Here is a 26288-nt window from a genome sequence, read left to right as displayed (position 1 = left end):
CCCAAATCTGTAAATGGAGAAACTTGAGGTTCTCAGTAAGCTACGTTCTAAGTCTTCCCTCTCTGGGATTCTACCTCTGTGCTTCCCTCTCTCTGCATCTGATATCTAGATAACGTGTTGAAAAGGGGAAAAGAGGAATTATTTTTGGTTCAGCCACAAGGAGAAGAGCCACGTGATGCCAGGAATAGGATGCCTCTGTTCTTCATGTCCCTGTTTCTACAAAACTGCAGTGGAAAGCCTGGCCTCTCGGAGGTCTTCCCTAAAAACTCCTGAACATAACCAAAGTCGAACCAGCAACAACGTAGTCTTGACTTCTGCCACATTTCTGCCAACAATATTTTAGTTAGCAGACTAACTAAAATATCTTTCCTTCCAGATTTCAAGACTGGTCTTTAGAAAAATAGTTATTACCTGGTAGAAAGGATTTGAATTAAATCAATGGATCTCAACCTGGGGGCCACAGATGGGCTTTGGTGTGTGTGTGTGGGGTGCCTGTGACCTTTCATCTGATTCTCAAAAGGATTCCAAACCTTCAAAAGGTTAAGAACCACTGAGCTAGCTCAACCAGAACCAAGAAAAAAAAAGGCAAAAATTTAGAGAGACTGTCAATCAACTACCTCTCAACCACCCACGGATTCCTTTTTTTTTTTCTTATGAAGTTTCTGTACTTTTTTGTTTGCCCACATGTTTAGACGTATCTTATCTTACCTTTGACTTTTTTTTTAACAGCACCTGCATAAACTTTCACTGGGATTTATGTTTGAGAATGGTCTCTGAATATATATGTAGTAGATGTCTACTGGTTCTTACTCTAGTGAAACAGACAGCAACAGAACGTGATAGACAGTGATTATTAAAGTTCAGGCTCTTAAATTTGTCTGGAACACTGGACTAGTTAACTGGGTAAGGTCTCTTCTGTGATTAAATAATTCCATTAACACAGTAACAATAAAAGTACAATTCTTCGAATAACATCCCATCAGCAAACCATGCGATAGGAAGCCTAGAAATCATAAGCAATGGAATGATGGTGAATGTTAAAATTACTGTAATTCCATGAGGCTAGGAAGCAAATGATTTATATTCAAAGAGACAGCTAGCTCCGTGACAATTCTTTCAGATATTGTAAGATCCAAGTGATTCTTAAGCACGTGCTTTTTCAAAGCATGGATGGAATGGGGGCTGCATGCCTAGCAAGCACTGTCAGAGATACTGCCTAAGGACCAAAGAGCCATTCCAGAGAACGTCTCCCAGGAAAAGCATGCGGAATGCAAGGCCATATCAGCTGTGCTGATGCCACTTCAGAATGTGGTGGACATAATGAATGGAGGAGAAAGAGGAGATGAGGCAAAGTCAGTCTTGTGTTTAAATTTTCTCACCTGGAATTACAGAGATAGTTTTCAAAGCTCGCAGAACCCTGAATGTTCTCAGCGCTGAGACATTGCCCAGGTCCACAAACTCTGTCACATATCTGTAGTAAGGGAGGTCACGCACAGACACAAATGACAAACACGGACACAAACACAAACACCAAAGGAAAAAAACAAAACCACAACAAAACAAAAAGTACAATACGTCACGTCAGGGCCCTAACCCAACACCTAACACCAACCCCGGGCCATCTTACCTGGGATTACCGAAATAGTTTTCAAAGCCCTCAGTACCCTGAAAGTGCGTAGAGCTGAAACATTGCCTAGGTTTACAAACTCTGTTATATACCTGCAGAATCAAACCAAAGTTAACTTGTAATGGTACCACTGGGCAAGGGTTTGAGAATGGGGGTAAGAAAGGGTCTTATATACAAGCTATGATTTCATTTATTTCCTTGAAAAAGAAAAGTTTCAAAATATAAACATTTAAAGAACACATTTTTTTTTCAATTGGGCAAGGAGAATTCAAAAGTGTATTTGAAAGAAGTGATACCACCAGAAGGTTCCTAGGGCTTCCTTTCTTCCTCAGCATTGTGATGTGCAGATCCCAATCAGAATGACTACTTAGTCCATTCACTTTTTTTTTAGTAAAAAGGCAGGCCAGGAGGTATTCAAAGGCTTATGTCTCCAAGTTTTATGAACAATTTCTTAGGAAAAGGAGACACATTTCTGCAACAGGAGTCTCATAAGAACAAATCTACATTAAAATAACTCCCTAGTTGACAATGGCAAAAATGCCTAAAATCTCTGCATAAATGACTTATCTAAGAGTTGTATGCATATCTTTGCAGTCATGCCTACAGATGAAGTTTTAGCCCGTGACATACAAAAACTGGGCTCAGGAAAAATCTAGATCATGGGATCAGAGCCAATATTGTGTTAAGTGCTCACCAGCTCTGTGCCTAGCAAGGACACTTAAATTTTAAATGAACACCAATGTGTATTCATAATGCTGGAAAGCTAGAAATTGTCTTAATATAACAGAAAGTCAAAGTTCCAGTTTCAAATATTCAATGCATATCATTCATTCACACTTTATAGTTGAAATACATTTTTCTATCTGATGTTCAGACCCATACATATGCAAATGCACTCAATTTCTTACACGTCTGTGTGCATACACATAAACACACACACAATCTATCCAACACACTTACCCCCTACCAAACCACAAAGTACTTTCCCAACCTGAAAATAAAAATAAAGTCTGCTATAACTCTTCTGTCACCAGCTAAACTTCCCAAAGAGATACATTTTCATTGTGAAAACAACACAAATTACCCTAGCATACCAGTGTGGTGTTACACTGCTCCCAAGTAATTATAGTTTGAAGCTCTAGTCAGTAATTCTTTACGAAGTGACCAGATTGGATACTTGGCTCATGTTTTGACTCTAAAATATGCTCTGAATTCTGCAACATCTGGATAGCCTCATGAAATTACATGTGAAATAACATACCCAGGACACTGAGTTCCAGCCTAAGGTTTACACCTAAAAAATCTGAGGTCTTCACTGAGGCCACCTAGTGATAATTGTGCGACCCCTGGTCAATGTTGTAGGGGAAAATAAAATATGAGGGAGTGTCAATGGGAAATCACTTCCTACTTTCTCTCCCAGCTGTAAAGCCTCTGCTCACCATCTCCCATACGTACATGCTGTCATTTCCTGAACCACAAGAGGCCCTCATAAGCAAGAATCATAGGCATAAGTCCATACCACCTTACATGGTTATCCATTAATTCCTCATACAACTAAGCCCACAAACTCACACTTACAAACGGTCATACAAACACACCCAAGAGTACAACCACACACAATCACCCAGAACACCAATAAAGTAAGCAGAGAACTTACGCCATCATGATGACACTGAAATCTAACCAGTTCCACGGATCCCGTAAAAAGGTAAAGCCATCTATGCAGAAACCTCTTGCAATGATTTTCACTAGTGATTCAAATGTATAAATCCCTGTGAACGTGTACCTGTCAAAGAAATGGATATCTTGAGGTAATTTCTGAACAGACAGAAACTTTAAATGAATCTTTTAAGATAACACTTGCCGATGGGTGGCTTCAACTAACAGAGAGAAAACAGAAAGAACACAGCCAATGCAGCGGAAAGGAAGTGAGGAAGAGAAAGGGATGCTTCAAATGAAAATGACTGAAATGCACAAACCAAGAACTCTGGAATGTTGCACTGGGCCCTGACGGGTATTGCAAAGAAAAAACTCTGTATTGCCATCTAGCACATGATCATTTTGAACCAGGCGAGGATGCCCCACAGCTAATTTTAACTTGAGACAAGTCAAAAAGAAAGGGAAAGCTAATGTTGGAGAAGAAGGCAGTATCATCAGGAACTGAGGGTACAAGATGGTGATGGGGCAGCAAGTCAAAGCACTGGCTACACAGGAAAGGGCAGAGGTGATGAGCAGTGACTTCCAGGGCACACTTTCTCTTTCTAGAGTTGACTTCTAAGGATATTTCTTAAATTCCACATGTATCCTCACACACCTTTGTGACATGAAAAGTGGGCAATAATTTTCTTCCTTGGTGCATAAGCTGTGCAGTGCAAGATTCAGTGACTGAAAATATTTAAAACAAGCTGGCAGAAAAATAAATAAATGAGCTACTTACTCCACATTCTTCGACCATTCGGGAGGGTTACTAAAAGTCATGAATACACAGTTGGTCAAAATAGTGCACATAATGATCATGCTAAATACTGTAGAAAAAAGTCAAGGGAGAATATACAAAATCTGGCCAGTTTTTATCCTCAGGAAGCAAACACATATCGCATTGGCTATCACAGGAATTAAATCAGTAACCTGAAAGGAGACAAAGCACAGAGAGGAGGAAAAGGCGAGGTGATCATGAAAACCGTGGTCATCACCATGAACACAGAGTGCCACCATGTGTATCCACACCTGGCCAGAGAATGTGAGCGGACACAGCAGGATGGCCACTCTCTTTCTTTCAAAAGCACTGTCACTGTTCTACTCCTTTTGGATAAACATTTCTCCCTCTTAGCACTTATGCCTCTAAATACCTCTTTACCCAATAACCAGAAATGTGGTAGTCTACTAGATGCCAAAGTCATCAGATGAGAAAATAAATTAAATCTAATCTATATTATTGAGTAGTCATTTATTGTTAATTATCTTGCATTACCCATTATTTGGAAATGTGCAAGACATTAATGATTTTTTTTAATAGTCTTCCAAAGGTCTGATTGTTCTTGTGGGGCAAGGCAACAGTCAATGTATACTGAATTTGTCCAATCTGGGAAACCAGTTATGGTACATTGGGTAAGGATTTTAAGGACATCTGCACCACCGTACTCCTAAGAATTAGGTAACGAGGCAAATTCATCTGATCATTCTGAAAGTGCCTGGGAATGTTTATGGGTAGCAAATCATTTTGTTGCCATTTTAATTCCATCCAGGATCTTTCTCAGCCCTTCCTGTTCTTGTCTACTGAGAAAAATTAAACTGCTTCAGGTCAATATGAGTTACTCAAACTCAAACTGTCACTTTAATAAGCACAGAAGCCATATCTCATTGGTTGCTAATTCACTCTCTCTTGCTAATGGCATTCACTATCTTCATTCTATTAGTGGAGTTTTAAAAAGAAAAACTACTTCTTACAGCTGGATTTTTTTCTTCACTACAGCTGGATTTTTCTTCAGGGAATAATAACATGTTCTGGCTAGAAGAGAAAAAACACCATCTTCTGATCCAACAAAAAGGGAAGAAGTCCATTGTGAATTATTTATTTACTTATAAACCTTTAGATTTCAGATCTATGTTGCTTGTAAACCAAAGATTCCAGACCAGGTTGCTAAGTTCTTACTGTTAATAAAACGTGCAAAAGCTTAGCAAACCTATTTACAAAGTAGCAACTGCTGGTTTCCTCATCCTACTTGGAGGGTACAAAAACTCTGAAGCATGGGACTAAGTACTGTCAAATTGAAGGCCAACCATGAAAGTTTAAAGTCACTATGTAAAGTTGCTAACCCCATCACATAATTTTTCATCTGTCATATACTCTCCTATGTTAATAAGACATAGAAGTCAAGCCACATGAATAAATCAGCATTTTCTGTTTAAGGGGGGCAAAAATACCAAAATAGATTCATAACAATCTTGCAATCTAGATCTAAACCTCTGTACCAAGGAGGCCATTTAATCTGAGAAACTATCTTAGATACTTTCTAAGCTCACTGTTCAAGAAATCAAAAATATTCAAGGCAGATCTCTAAAACACTCATTCAATTATTTGTAACTCAAGAAGTAGCTTTTCAAAAATTCTAATATGGACTTTAATATATAAAAAGCTGAATAATCTAACTATTGAAATCTGAGTGCTTTAAAAAGTAAGACTTCAGTAAAAGGTTACCATCTTAATTTGTTGCTCTTAATGATATCCACAAAATTCCAGACCCCCATGACATCATCCTAAGAAAAAAGAATTTGCTGAAGCTCAACTCAGGATTCAGCAGAAGTCACTCTTAAAACTTCTAACTGGTGGGATAGTCACCTACACTATTGGTAAAATACTTAATATACAATTAAGTTGTCCACATTCAGAAACACACACCAGCGACCATGCAACTGCTGCACTCACTCCACATTTGCAGAAAAGGATATGAATGTATCAAAATTTTAATAGCTATTCTTCTTATCAGGTTAAAAGGACTTAAAATGTACAAGGCAGGCGTGGCACTAAATCTGAAGAGAGTTTTCCCTCTGTTTAATACTACAAAGGTCTGTGGAAAAAGAGAGAGAGAAATTATTAAAGCATGGGAATTAATCATCACATGAAACAACATTTTTCTAGGCAAGAAATAAACTCAAATGTACTTGTAAGTTTTACTTCCCAGTTTGGTGTCTCGGGCAAGAAACCTTCAGGCAATATTAAAGCAAGAGAAACCTCTTCCCTCACCTCCCTCCCCCTTCCCTGCCCCAGATTACATTACAAATAGATGACACTACCTTAGCAGTTTTACAGAATAAACTTTCCTTTCAGAAACAAGACATTTGAATTATACGTAAACTATTTTATGCCAGCTCTGGACAAGATACTTAACTTTATTCATTTAGGATTCATTCACTCAACAAATATTTACTCAGTGCCTACTATATGCCAGGCAACGTTCTAGGTGCTTGGGAAGTATCAGTAAACAAGGCCACCCTAGTGTGAGGAGCTTATATTCTAAGGGGGGAGACAGATAATAAATAAAAAACATAATGAGTAAGTAAATTACACCAAATGTGATAAGTGCTATGGAAAAAAGGAAGAAGATCAGGGAAAGGCAGCTCTAGAGTGCAGGGGTCAGGGGATCAGGGGATGGGGTGAATGGAGAGATGACAGGTTTGGGGTGTTTTTTTTGAAGTACAGTAGATTTACAATGTTGTGCCCATCTCTGCCGTACAGCAAAGTGACTCAGTTATACACATATACACATTCTTTTTTTTTTAAATAGTCTTTTCCATTATGGTTTATCCCACGAGATTGGATATAGTTCCCTGGGCTACACAATAGGACCCTATTATTTATCCATTCTAAATGTAATAGTTTGCATCTATCAACCCCAAAGTCCGAGTCTGTCCCTCTCAGGTGGTCAGGGTAAGACTACCGAGAAGAGAGATTTGAGCAAAAACTCAAAGGAGGTGAGGAGGGTTCTTCATTCCACCAGTATTTACCTACCAAGTCTACTCTGTCTGGATTTTAAGAGCCTCCATTATCAGCCTTGCCAAAATCATTCAACTACATTCCTGGCATGAATAATCCTGTCTTGCCAAACCAGTACAGGTTATAGTAACTTAAACTCTGGTCTTGACTCTCATTGCTCATCCTACCCAGAATGCCTTTTCCTGTCGCATGACTTCAATTCAATTAAAATCTTTTTGAGCATGTTTTGTGCCAAGCACTGTGCTAAGCTCCTTAGATACAAGATTGAATAAAACTGTACTTTTAGGGAAGACATATATGTGAACTAGTGATTATGATGCAGGGTAAATACAAAGTTCAGTAACAAAAATATGCGTAATGTATGAGGCAGCAGGAGAGAGAGATTTTTCCCCCCTTGGGTGGGAAATGCAAGGGAAGAGAGTGGGTTGGGAGGTGTTCACAAAGGCAAGTAACTAAACATTTGGAAGGGGTTTTAAAGGATAAGCGGAGATTAAGAGAGATTAATTGGGCAGATAAAGGAGGAAGGGTTGGCAAGGAAAGGGACCAACATAGGATTACAAAGACACAGTAGCACAGAACTGTGGGTGTTTTCAGGGAATTGATAAGTAATTCAGTGTTGATGGAGGATAAAATAGAGAGGGGGAGCAGCAGACTGTGAAGCTGGAGAGAGATGTAGAGGCCTACGAGACTGAGTTCCTAAGGACACAAGGTCAGTGGCAAGTACACAGCCCTAGCATCTCACCGTGCAGGTGAAAAAAGCAAATGGTCAAATGCTAGCCATTTTAAGTAGGTTTTTGTTTTTGTTCTGTTTTTTAAATTTAAAGCAATACACGTTCATAATCATAAAAAAAAGGAAGAGAAAACGGGCTACCCTGGTGGCGTAGTGGTTGAGAGTCTACCTGCCAATGCAGGGGACACGGGTTCGTGCCCCGGTCTGGGAAGATCCCACATGCTGCGGAGCAGCTGGGCCCGTGAGCCATGGCCGCTGAGCCTGCGCGTCCGGAGCCTGTGCTCCACAGTGGGAGAGGCCACAACAGTGAGAGGCCCGCGTACCGCAAAAAAAAAAAAAAAAAAAAAAGGAAGAGAAGACAAGTTCCATCTCATTACCCAACGATAACCTTTGCTGCTTGTATATCTTTTCAAAACTTTTCTGTGTTAGTATAACATAAATATAGCCTTAAAAAGACTCTCCGTAAGCTGTGACAAAGCGAAAGAGAGGCATGGACATATATACACTACCAAACGTAAGGTAGATAGATAGTGGGAAGCAGCCGCAGAGCACAGGGAGATCAGCTCGGTGCTTTGTGACCGCCTGGAGGGGTGGGATAGGGAGGGTGGGAAGGAGGGAGACGCAATAGGGAAGGGATGTGGGAACAGATGTGTATGTATGACTGATTCACTTTGTTATAAAGCAGAAACTAATAAAAAATAAATAAATAAATAAATAAAAAATAAATTAAAAATAAATAAAATAAAATAAAATATTTTAAAATTTAAAAAAAAAAAAAAAGACTCTCCTTCTCTCTCTCTCTCAAATGGGATTCTACCATAAATACTCTTCTGCACCTTGCATTAAGGTGCATTAAATACTCTTTAATGCATTAAATACTACCTTGCATTAAATACTCTTCTGCACCCTCACAAAGAAAAGCCCAGGACCAGATGGCTTCTCTGATGAATGCTACCAAATGTTTAAAGAAGAATTAACACCAATCCTTCACAAATTCTTCCAAAGAATAGAAGAAAAGGGCATACTTCCCAACTCATTCTGTAAGGTCAGTATTGCCTTGATATAAAACCATACAAAGACATTACAAGAAAAGAAAACTATAGACTAATATCCCTTATGAATACAGATACAAAAAGCCTCAACAAAATACCAGCCAACAGTATCTGGTAGCATATAAAATAGGGATTATACACCACGACCAAGTGAGATTTATCCCAGAAATGCAAAGATGATTTAACATATGAAAATCAATCAATGTAACACAATATATTAATAAAATAAAGCATAATTACTGCATGATCATCTCAATAGATGCAGAAAAAACATTTGACAAAATCCAATACTCTTTCATAATAAAAACATTCAACAAACTAGAAATAGAAGGGAACTTCCTTAACCTGATAAAGGGCATCTATGAAAAATCCACAGCTAACATCATTTTTAATGTTAAAAGACTAAAAGCTTTCTCCCTAAAACGAGGAACAAGGATTCCACTCTCACCACTTCCATTCAGCACTGTACTGGATGTTCTAGACAAGCCAATTAAGCAAGAAAAACTATTTCTATTTGCAGATGAAATGATCTCGTATATGGAAAACCCTAAGGAATAGATACACACAAAACTATTAGAGCTCTTAAACAAGTTCAGCAAGGTTCCAAGACACAAGACCAACATATAAAAATCAGTTGTATTTCCATATACTAGCAATAAACAATCTGAAAATGAAATTAAGAAAACGTTATGGGGCTTCACTGGTGGCTCAGTGGTTAAGAATCCACCTGCCAATGCAGGGGACATGGATTCGAGCCCTGGTCCAGGAAGATCCCACATGCCGAGGAGCAACTAAGCCCGTACACCACAACTACTGAGCCTGCACTCTAGAGCCCGCAAGCTATAACTACTGAGCCTGCGAACCACAACTACTGACCCCGCACGCCACAACTACTGAAGCCTGTGTGCCTAGAGCCCGTGCTCCGCAACAGGAGAAGCTACCGCAATGAGAAGCCCGTGCACCTCAACGAAGAGTAGCCCCCACTCACCGCAACTAGAGAAACCCCACGTGCACAGCAACGAAGACCCAATGCAGTCAAAAATAAATTAAATAAATAAATGTTTTTAAAACTATAAAAAGAAAAAAAAAAGAAAGAAAACAACTCCATTTACGAGAGCATCCAAAAGAATAAAACACCTAGGAATAAATTTAACAAAAGAAGTATAAGACTTATACACTGAAAACTATAAAACATCATTAAAAGAAATTGAAAAAAACATAGATAAATGGAAGGACATCTTGCACTCATGGATTGAAAGACTTAATATTGTTATGGTTCAGTGCAATCTCTATCAAAATTTCAACTGCCTTTTTGAGCACAAATTAACAAGCTGGTCCTAAAATCTGTATAGAAATTTATGGGAACCAAAATAGCCAAAACAATCTTGAAAAATAAGGACAAAGTTGAAGACTCGCACTTCTCCATTTCAAAGTTTACAACAAAGCTATAATAATCAAAACTGTGGTACTAACATAAGGATAGCCAAACACATCAACAGGATAGAATTGAGAGTCCAGAAATAAACCCATACATCTACAGTCAATTGATTTTCAACAAGAGTTCCAAGACAGTTTAAAGGGGAAAGAGCAGTCTTCAATAAATGGTGCTGGGACAACTTGATAACCACAGGCAAAAGAAAGAATCTGAACCTCTATCTCACACTCGATATGAAAATTAACTCAAAATGGATCAAAAACCTAAATGTAAAGGCTAAAACTATAAAACTCATTGAAGAAAACATAGGTGTAAATCTTTCTACCTTTGGATTAGGCAATGGTGTCATAGATGTGACACCTAAACCACAAGCAACCAAGGAAAAAATAAACTGGACTTCATCAAAGTTCAAAAATTTGTGCAGCAAATGACACTATTAAGAAAGTGAAAAGGGCTTCCCTGGTGGCGCAGTGGTTGAGAGTCCACCTGCCGATGCAGGGGACACGGGTTCGTGCCCTGGTCTGGGAAGATCCCACATGCCGCGGAGCGGCTGGGCCTGTGAGCCATGGCCGTTGGGACTGCGGGTCTGGAGCCTGTGCTCTGCAACAAGAGAGGCCACAACAGTGAGAGCCCCGTGTACCGCAAAAAAAAAAAAAAAAAAAAAAGAAAGTGAAAAGACAACCCAAAGGATGGGTGAAAATATTTGCAAATCATGTATCTAATAAGAGTTTAGGGGCTTCCCTGGTGGCGCAGTGGTTGAGAGTCCGCCTGCCGATGCAGGGGACACGGGTTCGTGCCCCGGTCCGGGAAGATCCCACATGCCGCAGAGCGGCTGGGCCCGTGAGCCATGGCCGCTGAGCCTGCGCGTCTGGAGCCTGTGCTCCGCAACGGGAGAGGCCACAACAGTGAGAGGCCCGCGTACCGAAAAAAAAAAAAAAAAAAAAAAGAGTTTAGCAGCCAGAATAGATTAAAAAAAAAAAAAAACACCTTTGACTCGACAGTAAAAGGACAAATAATTCAAGTTAAAAATGGGTAAGGATGGGCTTCCCTGGTGGCGCAGTGGTCGAGAGTTCGCCTGCAGATGCGGGGGACATGGGTTCGTGCCCCGGTCCGGGAGGATCCCACATGCCACGGAGCAGCTGGGCCCGTGAGCCATGGCCGCTGGGCCTGTGCGTGCGGAGCCTGTGCTCCGCGGCGGGAGAGGCCACAGCAGCGAGAGGCCCACGTACCGCAAAAAAAAAAAAAAAAAAAAAAAAAGTGTAAGGATTTGAATAGACATTTCTACAAAGTAGATATACAAACAGCCAATAAGCACATGAAAAGATATTCAACATTATTAGTCATTAGGGAAATGCAAATAAAACCACAATGAGATACCTCTTTACATCCACTAGGATGGTAATAATTTAAAAAAAAGAACATGGAAAATAACAAATGCTGGCAAGAATATAAAGAAATTGTAACTCATATATTATTGGCAGGAATATAAAATTGTTAATCTACTTTGGAAAACAGCTGGCAGTTCCTCAGAAGTTAAACAATGAGTTACCACATGACCCAGCAATTCCACTCCTAGCTATATATCCAGGAGAACTAAAAACAGGTTCACACAAAAATGTATACATGGATGTTCATAAAAGCATTATTCAAAATACTGCAAAAGTGGAAACAACCCATCAACTGACAAACAGGTAAACAAAATGTGGCATATATCCATATAACAGGATACTCCCCAGTCTTAAAAGGACTGAAATTCTGACATATGCTACAACATAGATGAACCTGGAAGACATTATGCTAAGTGAACTAAGCCAGACACAAAAGGACAAATGTTATATGATTCCACTTATCTGAGGTATCTAGAATTAGCAAATTCATAGAGACAGAAAGTAGAACAGAGTTTATGAGGGGCCTCAGGCAGGAGGAATGGAGAGTTATTGTTTAATGGGTAAAGTTTCTGTTTGGGATGATTAAAAAATTTGTGGAAATGGATAGTGGCGATGGTTGTACAACATGGTGGATGTATTTAATACCACTGAATTCTGCACTTAAATATGGTTTAAAATGGTAAATTTTGTATTATGTATAGTTTACCACAATAAAAATATATTGACCCTTGAACAACATGGGTTTGAACTGCTCAGGTCCACCTGTATGTGGAGTTTTTTCAATAGTAAATCCTACAGTACTACACGATCCACAGTCGGTTGAATCCGTGGCTGCGGAAGCACAGGTACAGAGGAACCGCAGACACTAAGGGACCGCAGGTGTGGGGGACACTGCATGTTTGGAGGGCTGGCTATAAATTATATGTGGATTTTCAACTATGCTGAGGGTCCATGGCTTTAACCCCTGCATCGTTCAAGGGTCAACTGTACATTATTACCTGAACAGTGCCCAGTAAGGTGTTATTGATACATTTTTAAAAATCAGTTTTATTCCAAGCCAAATAATAGAATTAAGAATAGTAATACCTAAAAGTGGTTCCCAACCCATTCAGAACTTCAGAAAGATTTAAGGAGCTTTTTGAAAAATAAGGACATCTGGGCCAAGAAAAAAAGAAAGAGAAGTGTTCATACATGCTACAACATGGCCTTGCAAAATCTTGAAAAGCGTTCAGACACAAAAGGCCACATGTTGTACGATTTCGTTTACATGAAATGTCCAGAATAGGCAAATCTTGATGGAAAGTTGGTTAGTGGCTGCCTAGGGCTGGATGGAGAGGGGATTAGGAACTCGCTGCAAGTGGGTCTCTTTAGAGTGATGAAAGAGTTCTGACACTAGATAGTGGTAATGCCTGCAAACCTTGTGAACAAAAAGCCAATGAACTGTACACTTTAAAATGGTGGATTTTCTAGCTTGTGAACTGTATGTCAATGAAAAAAAAAACACACACAAAAATGAACCATGTAAGAGGTATAAGACATATAAGAAGTTCTAAAGAATGATACCACAAACACTTATGCACCCATCAGTTAGCCTAGGAAATAATGCCTTACCAATACTGCTCCTTTCTGCACTCCTTTCCAAATACACACTCTCCTTCCCACAGAGGCCAGCGGTATTTTGAATTTGGTACTGAGGTCCCACTTTTTCGTGGTATATTTCCAGTTACTCTGAGCTCCCCCTTTTCTGCACTCAGAGTCTGTGTCTCTCATTATCCTCCCAGCTCTTGTTGTACCCTCCCCTCCACCCTCCCCACCTACTCCTAGAACTAAGTTTCAAGCTCTTAGAGAGCAGGAACCAGCCTCACTCACACTACCTCCCAAAGCTCCAATATAATGCTCAACCCAAGCATTCCCAATAAACGGTTGCTGGCAGATTTTTCAAAGTTCCTGTCCTCTCATTTTCTGCTCCTTCCTTTCCTAAACTGACAGAGCCACACCAGTCTCTCCACAGTAGAAAAGCAGTGCTGGTACTGAGCCATATACATTCTGGAAATGCTCAATGCACCATCTCCAGTGTGAGAATGCACTGCAATAATATTCTTCCTGTACTAGAAGGGACTGGTTACAGTGGGGTATGCTGCAGGGAAAGACTAATCCTAAAAGCAAGAGGAAGTAGTAGACTTGGGGTTAGGCTGAAAGAGGTCAAGGGCTGAGCTATGGCTCTTCCATATTTTGGCTTCCCAAAGAAACAAAGAGCCCTGCACTTTCCCCAAACCCCCTCTCTGAAGTACTTGTACTCCTCTGTGTTTCTATAGCAACCCCCTCTCTGAAAATGCCAAGCCTTTAAAATAACCTCCTCATTCAACCTCATAATATTCCCATGAAGTATGTGTGAAGGAGGGATTATTATCCTCTATGCATTTCACAAAAGCTCAGGAGAGGGACACCACCTATCAAAGGTCAGGCAGCAAGGAGCAACACATTATTCCAAGTTTAGAGCCTCTTTACAGCTCCTATTGTGCCAGATTGAGAGGCAGTTCAATGGGAATATGGCAGAGAATGAACCTCGTGTGGGGGATGGAGTCTCTGGTGAAAGAGAAAGTTGAGCCCCTGGGGTACACTGCATAAAAGCCTCAGCAACAACGGAAGAAGCACTGGCCCATGCCCCAGGATCTAAAACCACCAGGCTGGGCCTTTACAAAATCACCGACCTGCCTTAGAAGAAGACAGGCAACAGGGTTTTTAAAAGTTAACAAACTCTGCACCTTCCCAATTTCTCATCTTCTAGTTTGGTCATGATGGAAAGACAGGTCTAGAGGAACCACTGAGGGTGTTTCCTATCTCAGAATCGGAGCCTGCACAGCACCTGGCATGGAGCAGATGCTCGATAACTGCCTGTTGCTTGGTGACTGAACAAATGCTTGTATGTCTGAGGTGAGGGAAAAGGAGAAGAGGAAAAGGAAAAGGAAGACGTTATAGGAAACTGAAGTTGTTAGGCCTTGGTTGAAGAAAAACTAGGAGGCAGCTAGGATTCTGAACAAGTACAGTGCTGAGTTGGCAAGAAAGAGATGGATGATCCTGAGGGAAACTAGGTCTTTTTAGTGAATTTTAAAACGATGGTTTTGTAGGTATAAAGGCCTCCCTTATGGACATTTTATGTGTGAAGTAGAAATTTCATAATTCATTTGGATACTGAATACTGCATACAGAATAGTTTATCATCACTCCTTTCTAAATATTTACACCCTCTATCTTTATCAAGTATAAAAACAGGAGATACTTTTTCTATTCAAAGAGAAATAAACATCTAGCTTACACTAAACCTCCAGAAACAAAGGCGAATCCTCCATACTTCAAGCAGCAAGTTGTATTACAATAAAACATACTTTATTATTAAAATAATTAGATTTACATATGCTTAATTCATATGCAGTTTTTCAAACTTCATCTTTTGCATAAAGCAAGATGCTATTTGGACCAACACAAGTTCTCAAAGCTTAGGAATCTCCTTTTAACACTGGGGCTTGCAGTGCTTATCTGAGAGATAGAATAATATACATCAAGGGTCAGCAAACCTTTTTTGTAAAGGGTCAGACAGCAATTATTATAGGTTCTATGGGCCATACAGTCCCTGTTGCAACAACCTGCCGTTGTAGTTGCAAAAGTAACCACAGACAATACGTAAACAAATAAGAGTGGCTGTGTTCAAATAAAACTTTATTTACAGACAAGGAAATTTTAATTTCATAAAATTTTCACATATCACAAAATATTATTATGCTCTTGACTTTTCCCCAACCCTGTAAGAATGTGAAAACTCTTTTTTTTTTTTTTTTAGCCACACCATGAGGCTTGTGGGATCTTAGTTCCCCAACCAGGGATTGAACCTGTGCCCCCTGCAGTGGAAGTGCAGAGTCCTAACCACTGGACCGCCAGGGAAGTCCTGTGAAAACTCTTCTTCTTAACTCATGGGCTGTACAAAAGCAAATGGCAGAGCTGATCTGGGCCAGGGGTCAAGGTTGGCTAATCCCTGTTATATACTAACACCAGTTCTGACCTAAACCAGACTGGTTGCTTAAGAATGATCTGATTAGCTTTAAAAAAAAGCAGATTCACAAGTCCCACCTCAGCGGTTCTGATAAACAAGCTGCAGAGGAATCTGTGCTCATCGGGGTTTGAGAACTGCCACATCACCTGTCAGGTATCAAAACACATAGGTTGTCCTTCTTCACCTGCCTCTACCTGGCTATATGGCCTGGGGGAGCCCCTGCAGCTCTCTGGATCTCATTGTCCTCATCTCTAACATGAGAGAGGGGGCTGCCTGATGGGCATGCCCAGGTCCTTTCCAGCTCTGACATCTGTGAGTCTACAATTTACAAAATACACAGAAGCATCCAATATTAAGTGCAACAAAGCAGCAAACTATACTTCTGAGGAGAAAACCTACTATTATTCATTCCTTCACATTACATCTTGGTAGAACTCTCCTGAGTTATTTATTTTGCTCCTTCAACTGAAACTCTGTCAAGTCCATGGTCAACAGTGCTTAATACTATCCTGACAACTATACTTATGTGGGCAGGGGGCAGCATGGGGCAGAAGTGTACCAGACAGAACTGTACCACAGGCTGCTTTTTCCCTGCCCTATATCCCCTACTTATACCTCCCTGTTCTTAGCAGGACAGTGACTATGGGAGAGAGAATGGATAGGGATGACTGGTGATGGGGTAACTTTTAAAAAATATACACAAAAGCATTTTAAAGTCATACACATGGCTGATCTAAATCTCAGTAACCATTGTTAAACTGCTGGCAAGAATCCAGGAAAGAAGATTCGTCCCTTATTCAATACTGTGCTCCAACACCAGATCCTTTAAAGCTCAGGAGGAATGGGAAGGACAGCAAGCTTTGGATTTTTACGAGAATATTTCTTAAGCAACAGTCAGTCACTTGGTACCCATGAAGTCCAATAATATTCTACCTAATCTGTCTTAAATTAGATCTTTGTGAAGTAAATGAGTTAAAAGGGAAATTGAAATTGAATTGTGGTTTATGGCCCAAGGGAAAATATCAGTTTATAACAACAGCCACTGAATGTGTGTAAGCATAAGGCCCATTAGGAGCGGTGGAACAGCTCTTCACGAGTTACGGCGTGGAGTATTAATAAATGTGTCATGCCAGCATAAGATGAGCCTTCTGAAAAGCACAGGCTTTTCATTTCTAATGAGCAATGTGGGGCTTGGAGCACACGATAGAGGAGCTTTGCCATTGCTAACGCAGGGTAAGAGATATTCTCTTCAGTCCACAATAAGGAGCAGGAACGTTGTGCAAGGCCAGGTACGTACGAGCTCATTCATACTCATGCCAAACAAATCCTAGCACACTGCAAACACAAACGCACACAGTTACCAAAGTACTGCATGCAGCCAACTCATGAGCATTTCCTCACCCTCACCCCAGGACTGGATTAAGTTTTTTAGCCATACAAAATGTATAAATTAAAGTAATAAAGGGTGGGTAAATATGAAAGGACATTACAGGGAAGAGTACGCAATGCAGGGGTAGAGTATATCACAGAACAGAAAGCTTCTTAGGGAAAGGTTTATTACCCAGCTCCTGGTTTACTGTGGGACACAAGGCCCAGGAGAGCAGTTCTCCACCCAACCAAGTTCTCCCTCCCCTGAGAGGTCATCATTTCAATTGGGCGAAGGTAACCTGCAGGCATCTGATGACCTTCTGGCTATAATGAACACCTAGGGGCTCAGGGACTGAGCTAATCTACAAGGCGGCAGTTGGGAACCAATATCCTTTGGCTCCATCTGGCTATAACTGTTATCGACGCTGATTTATGACCATCTCCCAGGGTTTGGACCCTAGATCCTAACTGTTTTGACTTCTGGAATTGCCTGACCCTCTCTTTTTTTTTTTTTTTTTGTGGTACACGGGCCTCTCACTGCTGTAGCCTCTCCCGTTGCAGAGCACAGGCTCCGGATGCGCAGACTCAGCGGCCATGGCTCACGGGCCCAGCGGCTCCGCGGCATGTGGGATCTTCCCGGGCCGGGGAACGAACCCGTGTCCCCTGCATCGGCAGGCAGACTCTCAACCACTGCACCACCAGGGAAGCCCTGACCCTCTCATTTTTAGCTGACTTCTAGCCTTAAATTCTTGCCTGCTAAACCTAATATATATATATATACCTTTTTCTCCCAGACCTATGTACCTCTTCTGAACCAGGCAACTAGCTAATTTGACTTACAGTAGTTCTTAGCTCTTTCCTGCCTAACTATAAATTCTTAATTCTGGTACCTTCTACTGGGGCAAATCCTCTCTGCCTATTGGTTTCAGAGTGTGCATGCACAGAGAAGTACTCTTCTACCCACTAACAATACAATATAGCTGATTTGGAAAACAGCTATAACAATGATAAGAGCAGTAGCCAGTTGTCCACTAATCAATGGCTACAGTTTTTGGCATTCGCTTCTAAGTAACTATACAGCCAATACAGCAGGCAACAAATAAACGTCCTTTCAAATTTTCCCTGTTTTAATATAGAAAAACTTAATGCTAAATCTAAACAGATTCTACCTCAGACTAGGAAGCTGTTCAGAAATAAATGACCTGCACTGTCAAAATGACTACACCCTGTTGAAAAGGAGTCCCTGATGCCTTTCTTAGTGCTAATCTGCTCAGTGGGTCCCACAAGTCAAATTACAATTATAGTCCCAGTGTGTCCCAGGAAAGGCTCCAGCAAGGGCACAACTGGCCTGAATTTCCAGAGTACCTGTGTCCTGGTACCCAGCTTAGAAATACTGAACTAAAAAGCAGGACACAGGCAATTTTTTTTTTCATTTAGGCTTATACTTCTGTTTGAACTATACATTTAGAGCCCTCATCTTCCAAGTCTCTATTCCACTACACTGAGGAGTGAGCAAGAGAGACCTCTAAATCCCATATTTATATTCCTTTTATTCATTAGTAATTGTACCTATGAGTCTATTGGAAGAAACAATAACATTTAGCATGTATTAAGCAGGTACGATGCAGCAGGCACCCTACTGAGATGCCTTATACGATACCTGTCTCACAGGAACCACTTGATGAGGTAGGTACACTTTATAGATGATAAAACTGTAGCAAGACCACAAAGTTGTTTAGTGGTAAAACTTAGAACTGAACCAAGGCAGTCTAACTCCAAAGCCTATTCCTTTTTTCTTTAAAAATTTATTTATTTTATTTATCTTATTTTTGGCTGTGTTGGTTCTTCGTTGCTGCGCACAGGCTTCCTCTAGTTGCGGCGAGCGGGGGCTACTCTTGTTGCGGAGCACGGGCTCTAGGTGCACAGGCTTCAGTAGTTGTGGCTCACGGGCTCTAGAACGTAGGCTCAGTAGTTGTGGCGCACGGGCTTAGCTGCTCTGTGACCTGTGGGATCTTCCCAGACCAGGGCTCGAACCCGTGTTCCCTGCATGTTCCACAGTGGCGGATTCTTAACCACTGCGCCACCAGGGAAGCCCCAAAGCCTACACTTAATTATCACACAATACTGCAATTTTTTTGTTGTTTTTTTTTTGCGGTATGCGGGCCTCTCACTGTTGTGGCCTCTCCCGTTGCGGAGCACAGGCTCCGAACGCGCAGGCTCAGCGGCCATGGCTAACGGGCCCAGCCACTCCGCGGCATGTGGGATCTTCCCGGACCGGGGCACGAACACACGTCCCCTGCATCGGCAGGCGGACTCTCAACCACTGCGCCACCAGGGAAGCCCCAAAGCCTACATTTAATTATCACACAATATTGCAATTTTTAAAAAGCTTCAAAACTACTTATCAAATCTAACTCCTCACTTTACAGATAAAAAAGCAAGCACAGAGCGCTCTGCCCAAGCTGAGACCAGAGGTGGGAACAGGAATAGAAGGGATCCTCAGAGTTCAGGTTTCCTAGCTTCCAGTCCTGAACTCTTTTCAGCACACCAGGTCATCTGGTCCAAACCTCAGACCAATGAAGAAATCTTTTTTACTTAATACCTTTAACTCTGGCAAAAAGAAAAGCCCTTGCACATGCCACAGAGTTCACAGCACCTATTTATGGTATTTTCCCAAGTTAAGCTCGATGCAGGTAATGCTAGCACTCCATCTGTCTGTGGCTTTGCTGTTTCCCACTGCTTCTGCATACACTTCCTCATTTGGTTTGACCTTGTAACCCCATGCCCTTCAACTCACATTTGGAGCAGCTGACACCCCCTTCCTGCCCATATCCTGGTCACAGGAAGCCACACCTGGCAGAACAGCAGCTGCTTCAGCTCTGCAACAGCATGCTGCTGCTCCCCAAGGCAGGGCGGCTCTGAACCTCCTACATGGCCACCCCTCCCCACTGCCCTTCAATGAGTTCGCTTTTTTTTTTTTTTTTTGCGGTACGCAGGCCTCTCACTGTTGTGGCCTCTCCCGTTGCGGAGCACAGGCTCTGGATGCGCAGGCTCAGCGGCCATGGCTCACGGGCCCAGCCGCTCCGCGGCATATGGGATCCTCCCAGACCGGGGCACGAACCCGTATCCCCTGCATCAGCAGGCGGACTCTCAACCACTGCGCCACCAGGGAGGCCCAATGAGTTCGCTTTTGATCTCCTTCCCCCTTACCCTCTTGGGGGTACCCAGCCTGCAGCTGCTCTAGGGTAAAGCAAAAGGCAGGTTTATTATGTAAAGCATGTTAATGCCTCTCTTCACTGTACTCATATTCTAGAATTTATTCTCACTCTCCTTTCTCTTAGAAAGCAGCAGAGTAGAGTGGTTTAGAGGCTTTGAGGCCACAAAGACCTGGATTCAAGGCCCAGCTCCATTGCTTATTAGCTGTCATGATTTTAGGCAACTAACTTAGGTTGCTAAGGCTAAGTTTTTTTATTGATAAAATAGTGATAATGATTGATGGTACCTACCTTATCAGATTATGAGGATTAAGTGAAAATTCACAAAAAGTCCTTACTACAGTGCCTGGCACAGAAGAAGGACTCAACAAATGCGATTACGGTAACACTGCTGCTGTCACACAGATGCTGCTGTTCCTTCTGCTCTTTGGCACCACAGGTGGGGTAGCAGGAGGGGACTAAGGGGTAATATTCAAGTTACTTAGTATTCACACACTTGACATAAACTAGTAGTACACTTGTGCATAAGCTAGTCCGAGAGTCCAAAGTCACTAGGACCAAAGTCACAGTACAGCTGCACTGGCTCAAAATGGGCCCCAGAGGTTATTTCAGACCTGAGAACTCTGGAAGCAGGAGAAAACAAACAAACAAACAAACTGCTGAATGCACACAGTGGGATCCAACCTGCCTCTCTCCTTTATCTCCCTTCTTACCAAACCAAGCCCCACGCTCCAGTCACAATGAAACTCATGGTTTTAAACACTTCAACGTTTTGCATGCCTCTCTGTCTTTTCATGTACTGTTCTTTATACCCAAACTACTCTTTCTTCTCTTTAACAGATGAAATGTTTTTTTAACGATACTTTAATACTTCAAGGTACAGCTCAAATATCACCTCCTCTCCATTCAACTCTCTCAAACAGAATTATCTTTCCTTCCTGTGTGTTCCTACAACACTTCTGTTAGAGCACTTAACATAGTATTGTCATTCTGTTTATACATCAGTAACTCTCACTGGACCCTGAGATCCTTAAAGGCAGGGGTATATCTCCAACTACTGTGACTTTCTTAGCTTAGCAAGCAGAAGATGTAATATGATGCCCACCTGGTACAAGGTAGACAGTTCATACATATTTGCTGAATGTATGAATGAATCTCTTAGTCATGAGGCAATGATGCAGCTAAAATCAACTAACTTATAACTATATCCAACTTTATGCTAGGTGTCTAATCGACCTTTTCCACTCTTTAGCTCATCCACCCATAAAAATTCATTAATTTTAGTTTGAAAAGTCTTCTCATCTTTTCTACATCTTAGATACCATGCTGAAGATATGATATGAAACAAATGAACTAAAAAAAACCCATACTATATTCATATTGAGGCAGTGCAAAATGACAGAAATTATCTAAAAATGATAGTAAAAAACAAAACCCCAAAATCATCCTGCAATATACTCTATAGAGACAGCATGATATGGTAGAAAGACCATGAGTATTAAATTCACATATCCCGGGAACTGAAACCTGGCTCTACCACACACTAGGTGAGGGAATTTCAACAGCAAATTAACATTTCTGAGCCACAATTTTTTCTTACTTGTAAAAATGTGCAACATTCACTGATAGCTCCCTAAGTGACCCTCAAGGACTGTAGAAAATTGGAGAGTCAATAATGATACCTAGAATTTGGGTGGTATCCTCAACTAAAGTAGCAGATGAAATAAGCAGGTTTGAGGGGAGAAAACGAGTTCAATTTTGAATACACTGAGTTACCTATGGGAAGTTCAGATAGAGATGCCTGGCAAGACAGTGAATATTTAAGGAGTGCTCCAGGCTGGAGATACAGATTCAAGAGTAGTGAGAGAATGGATAAGATCAGCCAGGGAAAATTTGCCAAATGAGAGGAACACAGGCCAAGGACCGAACCTGTGGGAATGTCAACCTTTAAAGGAAAGGTGGAAGAAATGAAGGAAAGAGAAGGAACAGTCCGAGATGGAAAGAGAATTAGGCCAAGGAAGTGAAGAACTGCAAGAATCAGGGAGTAATAAACAGTGTCAAATACAGCAGAGAGGTTCAGTGAGATAAGAACTGAAAAAATGTCCATTAGATTTGGCAATGTGAGATCCTGGAGGATCTTATATTGAGAATGCCAGTAGAGTGGGGAGGATGCAGAGTCAGCTGCAAGGATGGAGGGGTGGGTGGGAGATGTGTAGGTGGTGAGGGTGAGCAACGGCTACTCTTTAAAAGCTTCAATGGCATGAGAAGAGAGATTATACCTGCTGGAGATATGGGGTCAAGTGTAGGTCCATTAAGATGGGAGAGGCTTTTAGTATGTTTATAGGCTGAGGGGAAGAACCACTGTGAGAGGGAAAGATAGAAAGTACAGAAAAGAGAGGGGATAACTGAGAGAGTGAAGGGCTAGAGAAGGTTGGGAGGCATGGATGGGCTCAAAGGCACAGGGAGAGGGACTGACATTGAGCAGCAGATGGGTTGGGTACCTTATCCTCTGAAATGGGAGGAATATTTTATTCAAACTTCATTCCATAGGCCAAGCTTTGTAGACTCAAAGTGTCTGGAACCGGAGTGCCTCTTCAGAGCAGGTATCAAAAATTTTGCTAGAATCAGTTGACAGAAAATGCCATATAATGGGGAAATCCTAATCTTGAATTGTGTCAAATAGGGTTATATATAAAGAATTTACAACTCATGTGAATTTGGAATCAATCAGTAAGAGAAGCATTCCCTGTATAATGATGTCACAGTTTTACTCTCTTTTACTAAGAATGGATTTAAAATATGGCTAATTATAGTGAGAAGATGATCAATATCACTGTAATCTTGAGAATCCTCCAACATTTATATGGTCATTATTAAATATCCCATTCAACAGGTTAATTCTTTTTTTAAAAAATAAACTTATTTATTTATTTTTAATTTTTGGCTGCATTGGGTCTTCATTGCTGCACGTGGGCTTTCTCTAGTTGCAGTGAGTGGGGGCTATTCTTCATTGCGGTGCATGGGCTTCTCATTGCAGTGGCTTCTCTTGTTGTGGCACACGGGCTCTGTAGTTGTGGCGCATGGGCTTAGTTGCTCCTCAGCATGTGGGATCCTCCTGGACCAGGGCTCAAACCCATGTCCCCTGCACTGTCAGGCAGATTCTTAACCACTGCGCCACCAGGGAATTCCCCGACAGGTTAATTCTTAATAGAATAAAAAGATTTCATAAACTACACCCTGGAGAAACCATCAGAGATTAATTCCTAAAATTACCAGTCAGCGTAATGTTATGGCTCAGGTGATTAGCTAATAATACACACCCAAGAATTCAGGTAAAAGTTGTCTCTTATACGCTATGTGGCTCAGAACCTTAGGACTGCAAGTCAGGACTTGTACAAGGACTAGAGAAGACCTGAGGTTCTTTTCTGGGGAAAATGCTAGGTTTATCTACAGGTGCCCCTGTAGCTCACACTAATGTTGAAATGTACTGATCTCCTGCCTATGTAAAAATCTAAGATTGGCAAACTCAGTGGAGTGACAATACTGGCTTTTAAACAACTCAGAATATCTGTGGTATGGGTCCTTTTAAAGATTATAACTTAGTACTTGCTAAAAGCGTATTTAAGACACTGAGTATTTAAGAGAGCATGTAGGGCTTCCCTGGTGGCGCAGTGGTTGAGAGTCCGCCTGCCGATGCAGGGGACACGGGTTCGTGCCCCGGTCCGGGAAGATCCCACATGCTGCAGAGCGGCTGGGCCCGTGAGCCATGGCTGCTGAGCCTGCGCGTCCAGAGCCTGTGCTCCGCGGCGGGAGAGGCCACAGCAGTGAGAGGCCCGCGTAACGCAAAAAAAAAAAAAAAAAAAAAAAGAGAGCATGTAGCCTTTGACTCTTCTGCATTCTCCACGTTTGGGTCTCTGTACCAAGTTAGAGCACCACATTATTTAAGGTACCTGGACTATATTAAATTCACTAATGTACCTATTGTTATCTGTAATCATTTTATTTCTTTACTTGTCTATTATCTGTCTCCCCAACAAAAACTAACTTCCAGGAGTGGTATATAGAGCTTGCCTGCTTTGTTCCCAAGGGTATGGAAGAGAACCTGGGTATAAAGAAAACAATAACAATTGATCAAATTATCAAATGAAGGACTGAATGCTCAACTCTTTCCTTAAGCTTCTACAATCAATCACAAATTCCTATCAGTTTATCTCTACATCACTTCTGACTTCACCTATTCTCCTTACTTTTCACTTCCACCACCACAGTTCAGACCCTCACTACTTCATAGCCGGTAGCTCTGTCCCAGTTCTCTTTCCCTCTGGTTTATCCTACACATCACTGCCACATTCACCTCCTCAAAACACAACTTTGATCACATATCCTTACTCCCATTCAAAAGCCTTCAGTAGGGCTTCCCTGGTGGTGCAGTGGTTGAGAATCCGCCTGCCAACACAGGGGACACGGGTTCGAGCCCTGGTCCAGGAAGATCCCACATGCCACAGAGCAACTAAGCCCATGCGCCACAACTACTAAGCCTGCACACTAGAGCCCACGAACCACAGCTACTGAGCCCGCATGCCTACAGCCCGTGCTCCACAACAAGAGTAGCCCCCGCTTGCCACAACTAGAGAAAAGCCCGCACGCAGCAACGAAGACCCAACGCAGCCAAAAATAAATAAATTTATTTTTTTTAAAAAAGGCTTCAGTAGTTCTCTATTGCTCATCAAGGGAAGACCAGACTTCTCAGTCTAACACTGTAAGTCCTCCAAGACTTGGCTCCAGCACTCCCTTCCCAGACTCATCACCCAACTCCCCAAATTCCAATCAAATTAGACTATTTAGCTTTCTCTTACATTGTCCTATGCCCTTGTTTCTGAGCCTTTGTTTATATTGTTCTTTCTGCCTAGAATGTTTCAGTCTATCTCTCTTTTCTAAAATCCAAATATTATGCCTACTATGAAGTAATAGGCCCTTTCTGAGGCCCCCTTGTCAAAAGTGATACCACCCTACACACTACCATGTTATAAGCTATGTAAGGGTCAAAAATGGACTTTATTAATCTGTGTTTCCCCCAAGAGAGCCCAATACCCCCAAGGTCTCACACATAGGAAGTACTCAAGAAGTATTTGTTGAATAAATAGATCATATTTTATATGAGACAACCCAAACTGGTATATACCCCACGTCAGCTTCTCTCATTTCCTTTAAAGTCAGTTAACACAGGGAGGGTAACACAACTCCCACAGACAAGAAAGAAGCAAAACACTTAATAAAGGTAGATATGACAGAACAACTTTGAATATTCAGGAAATAACATCCTTTGTATAATAAAGACTTGATACCAATAAATCAAGAAGAGCACTAGGTAGAGGCTATTACCTAATGGTCTTTGATAAAGTCCCTGCTAATTCTAAGGATCTACAAGAGGAGAGTTAAGACTGGTGGCAGTTACCAAAAGTAATTCAGCCCTCCGAAAATCCCCTAAAATGTCAGGAAATCCATTTCTTTTTTTTTTTTTTTTTTTGCTGTACGTGGGCCTCTCACCGTTGTGGCCTCTCCCGTTGCGGAGCACAGGTTCCGGACGCGCAGGCCCAGCGGCCATGGCTCACGGGCTCAGCCGCTCCACGGCATGTGGGATCTTCCCAGACCTGGGCACGAACCCACGTTCCCTGCATCGGCAGGCAGACTCTCAACCACTGCACCACCAGGGAAGCCCCAGGAAACCCATTTCTTGATCTAATTCCTCAGCCCCTAAAGGAAACTAATTCTTCAGGAAAGGAAAAGATATATTGATAATCAGTGTTTTGCCCCTAGAGTTCCATTCATTTTGGTAGATGGGAAAACTTTTCATTAGAAAAAAAAAAAATCATAATGTCACCTTTCATGTTCAAAGCACTTAGAAAAGTACATAGTTTTTCCACAGGCATT

The 26288-nt window shown here is 41.5% G+C and overlaps 1 protein-coding gene across 3 annotated transcripts in view; it reads right to left on the bottom strand.

The window, feature by feature from the left end:
* SCN8A (sodium voltage-gated channel alpha subunit 8) overlaps window positions 1-26288 on the bottom strand; it is a gene marked incomplete at both ends in the record, with an annotated part of 114847 nt that overhangs the window by 81777 nt on the left and 6782 nt on the right. For all 3 annotated transcript variants that reach the window (XM_079715383.1, XM_079715384.1, XM_079715385.1), the window contains 4 exons: window positions 1380-1471; window positions 3285-3413; window positions 4065-4152; window positions 6054-6195. In XM_079715383.1, coding sequence (XP_079571509.1) covers window positions 1380-1471; window positions 3285-3413; window positions 4065-4152; window positions 6054-6195 — 451 coding nt within the window. The remainder of the gene's footprint in view (window positions 1-1379; window positions 1472-3284; window positions 3414-4064; window positions 4153-6053; window positions 6196-26288) is intronic.

The sequence above is a fragment of the Hyperoodon ampullatus genome (assembly GCF_949752795.1).
Source record: "Hyperoodon ampullatus genome assembly, chromosome: 11".
In the NCBI taxonomy this organism is placed as follows: Eukaryota; Metazoa; Chordata; class Mammalia; order Artiodactyla; family Ziphiidae; genus Hyperoodon; species Hyperoodon ampullatus.
The sequence above is the reverse complement of the archived record's forward strand: the minus strand, read 5'-3'. Positions and strand labels throughout refer to the sequence as shown.